The sequence below is a fragment of the Nicotiana tabacum genome, chromosome 10 (assembly GCF_000715075.1).
Source record: "Nicotiana tabacum cultivar K326 chromosome 10, ASM71507v2, whole genome shotgun sequence".
Classification (NCBI taxonomy): Eukaryota; Viridiplantae; Streptophyta; class Magnoliopsida; order Solanales; family Solanaceae; genus Nicotiana; species Nicotiana tabacum.
Window position 1 is genome coordinate 53,267,594 of NC_134089.1, and position 5,568 is coordinate 53,273,161.

Consider the following 5,568-nt stretch of genomic DNA (forward strand, 5'->3'; position numbering starts at 1 on the left):
TAAGTTAGAAAAAGCTCAATTTAGCCTGAATGAACTCAAAGGAGTCTAAGACTAGTAGCATTTAGAAGAGATGGGATGCTTCCCTATTAGCAGAATGAGGATGTAACTATGATAGATGAAGGATGACGTTTGGGCCTTCGATTAAGTAATGATTTCATGAATTGTACAAGATTAAAATACCTACATAAGGTAAATCACATTGGGATGCTATGAAATACGATTATGGAAGTAAAGTATCGTATCGCCCCCAGGTGGATCAAGACAATCACTTCAAATGTTCCCTGATGAGATGTGAGCCCTAGCGGTAGTGTTACATAAGAGATCAATTTATCAGTTATAGATGATACATCAACATTAAGGTGAATCGACAATGGATGGACAAAAGTCACAAAGTATGAGGTGAGATTAGGCCGTCATTCTTCAGATGAATAGTAATAATGAAGCATTAAAGGACACAAATTTATACATATAGGCTAAGCAATGAGAGTAACCTGGAGTTGGTCGCAGACCACAGTAACGATAAATCGAAGTATGAGTTATGGTATAGTATGACCAACCTAGATGCAGTAAAGTCAAACAAATGGATAAACGAATCTATGAAATAAGGTATAAAAATATTCATAAGTTCATCAAAGTACCGAGCGAAGAACTTCAGTACACTTATAGATGTCTAGAGAGGCATCCTATTAAGCCTTGTAAATGTTTACAAAGTAAGGCCTAGAGATTGGCTAAAAGCTGGAAGAAAAAGACAGAGAGTCGCATAGGCGCACTTACAAGGTTAATATCGTAGAGGCTGCATGATAGAAGGTAGAAACAGTTACGAGATTGGAAGGAATTCGATCACAAGTCATGGCGTGGGAAAAAGGCCTAAAAGGGGGAATGCCATGGCCTTTGGATTTATTCACAGAACAACTGCCTAAATGGCAAGGAGAGTATTAAGGTATTCACAAGAGCTATAAGTTATGAAAATGATAAGAGCATCGGCCAACATTCGAGGACGAATGTTCCAAAGGGGGGAATCATGTTATGCCCCGCAATATTACGTCGATATTACGTGCCACAATATTATATTACAATGATGTTACATCCTGCATTATTACATTACGATGTTACACCTTGCAGTATTACATTACGATAATGTTACGCTTTGCAGTATTAAATTACGACGATGTAGTATTGTACGTTGAATTTATTGTAAGGCAATTGACATCAGTCCAAGGAAAAGATTATTTGGAGATTATAAGGATTATGCTATTTCAAACAAGTGATGAGTAAATTCGTGAAGGTGAGAGGGAAGCAAGTCAAAGAAAATGAATTTTCGTCCAAGTTTGGCATTTTGGGATAAAATACGGCCCGAGCTAAAATATTCAGTATTTATGGACTAATACCATACAAGGTACCATATAGCCGTGATAGTAAGGTATATAAGGTATGCTAAAAGTGGATGGTATTTTAAGTGATTTGAGATAATTCTTAATTATGTGAGTAATTGGTTAATTATTGACTAATGGGAGATTAACAAGTTAATCAAGTGATTAATGAATAATAAATTCAAATATTTGGATAAGTGTTACATCTCCAAACGTGGCAGCAAAGAGCTAACAAAACAAATGACTAAGGGTCATTTAGGATTAGGTGGCAAACTAAGGTAAAAGTTTTACACATTCATTCTCAAGACATTAGCCATTCTGATAAGTTTCAAGATATTAACATTCATTCTCAAGACATTAGGTGGAAAACTAATGGCAAAACTAATGTTGGCCATTACTGTGAAGTTTTCAATTCTTTCATCTTCAAACACTTAAGTCAGATTCTAAATCCTTCATTACGCAATGTGATTCCTACAAGTATCAATAATTCCAGCAAGAATTATTTAAACATTATCAACATAAAATTTTGTTGTTCTAAAGGAGTACGGTGTAATCTTTTCCAAGAATATTATATGGATTTTCCCTACTCCAAGTATGTTAAGGCTATCCCTTCTTTTTTTTTAGCATGATCCAAATAATACAAAATGTTAAGGCTATCCCTTCTTTCTTTTTGGCATGATCCAAATAATACAAATAAAATGAGCAAAATAGGCAACTTTCATAAATGAATCTATTCATAGAAATATAGTTCATGAAGAAACGAGCAAATGCATAATTTCCATAAATGACTATTCATAGAAATATTATGAGTGTCTATATTCTTGATTCCCCATGTGAATTATTATTATATCTTCTGTTCATGGGTCTCAGAAAAATACGTATTTGATAAAGTTTATCCGAAAGGTATATTGATTTTTATGGCAATCCGAGAAAATCTTATTAACGAATTTCTTATGCATCTCATGCATTTATACATGTACATTGACCCATGACCAGATGGCGTTATATACGCATATATATATGTATATTATATTTGTATGGGATATGAGAAAAGGTTACGGTGTTAAATACGCACCACCACCTGATCAGCTGGTATACGTTGATGATTTTGCCCACAGTAGCCGAGATGATATGATGGGATGCCCTCAGAGGCTGATGATGTTATGAAATATGTACCTATGCACGACATGACATTCATACGTATATGCATGACACTACAAGTATTTCATGATTTACAACATTTTCCATACTTATAGGTTGAGTCATTTACTTTATATTTCTTCCATGTCTGTTATGTGCTTATTTATGTGCCTTACATACTCGGTACATTATTCGTACTGACGTTCTTTTTGCCTGGGGACGCTGCATTTCATGCCCGCAGGTCCTAATAGACAAGTCGAGAGCCCTCCAAGTAGGCTATCAGCTCAGCGGAAGATGTTGATGCGCTCCATTTGCTTCGGAGTTGCTTGTTTGGTTAGTATGATTTAAACGTGTATTGTTTGGTATGGCGAGACTCTGCCCTGACCTTTATGAAAATTATGTATTCTTAGAGGCTTGTAGACAGATGTCATGTACGTAAAATATTGTATGGCCTTGTCTGCCTATGTTCAGTATACGAGTGGTTATTTTGGTCTTATAGGCCCGTATGTCTTATGTATAAGTTGGTATCACATCATGTATTCTACTTATCTCATGGCATCTTTCTGGATCATTTATCTATGATATTATGACATGAAAAGATACATTATGTTAGTACTCGGTTGAGTAAGGTACCGGGTGCCCGTCGCAGCCCATCGGTTTGGGTCGCGATAATTAAGTGCCGACATTGTCTCGTATCGACTGCCCACCAATCCTACCAGATCGCCAGTCAAGCAGAAATCTAGAAAATTCAAACTGATTTAAGTTTGAGGATAAAGGAAAAAGTGACCAAGCATATAGAAGCGAATGTGGTAAGGATCACCAACTATCCCAAGTTGGTTGGCAAATATCGTCCCAGTAACCAAGAAAGATGGAAAGATCAGAATATGTGTGGATTACCGAGATCTCAATAAAGCTAGTCCAAAGGACAATTTCCCTCTGACAAATATCCACATCCTTATTGATAATTGTGCGAAGCATGAACTGTAGTCGTTTTGTGGATTGTTTCATTGGGTACCACCAAATCTTAATGCATGGTAAAGATGCAGAGAAGACGGCCTCCACTAAACCTTGGAGAGTTTACTACTATAGAGTCATGCGATCTCAAGAACGTTGGTTCCACCTACATAAGGGCAATGATGACCCTTTTTCATGACATGATTCATAAAGAGATTCAAGTATATATGGATGACGTCATCATAAAGTCTCAAAAGAGTTCATAGCACTAGGATGATTTGAGGAAATTTTGCGAACGCCTGCGAAGGTACAGTTTGAAGTTGAACCTGACAAAGTGTACGTTTGGAGTCGCTGCTGGAAAACTATTAGACTTTATTGTAAGCAGGAAAGGTATAGAACTAGACACATCCAAAATCAAGGCCATTCATGAATTTCCACCACCAAATAGCAAGAAATATGTGATTAGTTTCCTGGGGAGATTGAATTACATCAGTCGCTTCATAGCCTAGTCCATAGTAATCTATGAACCCATTTTCAAGTTGCTGAAGAAGGATGCTGCCACAAAATGGATAGAAGAGTGCCAGAAAGCCTTCAACAGAATTAAGGAGTATTTATCAAATCCACCAGTGCTGGTTCCGCCGAACTAGGGAAGCCATTGTTACTATATTTGTCAGTCTTGGATAACGCCTTTAGCTATGTGTTTTGAAAGCATGACGAAATTGGGAGAACGGAGTAGGCCATATACTATTTAAGTAAGAAGTTCACACCATACGAGGCCAAGTATACTCTGATAGAATGCGCTTGTTATGATCTAACTTGGATTACCCTGAAACTAAGGCATTACATGTCAGCATACACCATGCATCTGATATCGCGGCTCGACCCACTCAAGTACGTCTTCCAAAAGCCGATGCCTACCGGAAATCTAGCTAAATGGAAAATTCTCCTCAGCGAATTTGACATTGTGTACATAACTCAGAATGCTATCAAAGGGAAAGTTTTACCCGACCACCTCACAGAAAATCTAGTGGATGGGTATTATGAGCCACTTGCCACGTATTTTTCTCATGAAGAAGTGTTATTTGCTGGAGAAGATATTGCAAAATTGTACCCGGGATGGAGAATGTTTTTCGATGGAGCAACAAACTTTAAAGGAGTCAGAATTAGGGTTGTCCCGATTTTAGAATCTAGACAGCACTATCCAGCATAAGCAAAGATAAGATTCCCTTGTACCAATAATATGGCTGAATACGAAGCGTGCAACCTTGGGATTAGAATGGCAGCCGACATGAACGTCAAAAAACTTTCTGTAATAAGGGATTCCGATCTATTGATACATCAAGTCCAAGGGGAATGGTCCACCAAGAATGTCAAGATACTTATGTACCAGCACTGCGTGAAGGAGCTATGCAAGAAGTTTACAAAGATTGAGTTCATGCATGTCCCCAAGATTTGGAATGAGTTCGTCGACGCCCTTGCAACCCTATCATCTATGATTCAGCATCCAGACAAAAACTACATCGACCCTATCGAGGTAGAGATCAGGGACCAACATGTCTATTGCTTCCATGTAGATGAAGAACCATATGGTAAACCATGGCATCACGACATCAGGAAATTCCTTGTAACCATAGGATACTCGGAGAATGCTACTAATGTCCAAAAGCGAGCCCTTTAGAAGGCTGGCAAACCACTTTTTCCTCAACGGAGAAATCCTGTACAGGAGGATCCCAGACTTAGGTTTGTTGAGATATGTAGATGTTGCTAAAGCAACTAGGATATTGGAAGAAATACATGCAAGAACATGCAGACCTCACATGAACGGGTTCACACTAGCCAAGAAAATATTGAGGGTTGGATACTTTTGGATGACTATGGAAAGCAACAATATCTGCTACGTGCGAAAGTGTCATCAGTGCCAGATTCACGGGGATTTCATCCGGGTTCCGCTAAATGAGTTAAACGTAATGGCTTCACTCTGGCCGTTTACCGCTTGGGGCATGGACATGATTGGACCTATAGAGCCCGTCGCATCAAATGGACATCGCTTCATCTTGGTAGCTATCGACTATTTCACCAAATGGGTTGAGGCATCTACTTACAA

The 5,568-nt window shown here is 38.2% G+C and overlaps 1 protein-coding gene across 1 annotated transcript; it reads left to right on the forward strand.

Moving 5' to 3' along the window:
- The first annotated feature begins 4,704 nt into the window (after positions 1-4,704).
- Positions 4,705-5,142, forward strand: LOC142165123 (uncharacterized). Its single transcript, XM_075223746.1, has one exon. It carries the CDS (start codon positions 4,705-4,707, stop codon positions 5,140-5,142), a length of 438 nt encoding a protein of 145 aa, XP_075079847.1.
- The last annotated feature ends 426 nt before the right edge of the window (positions 5,143-5,568 follow it).

What these genes read in the sequence shown, in the direction of transcription:
- LOC142165123 (XM_075223746.1), top strand. Translation starts at nt 4,705, where the DNA reads ATGGCTGAATACGAAGCGTGCAACCTTGGGATTAGAATGGCAGCCGAC.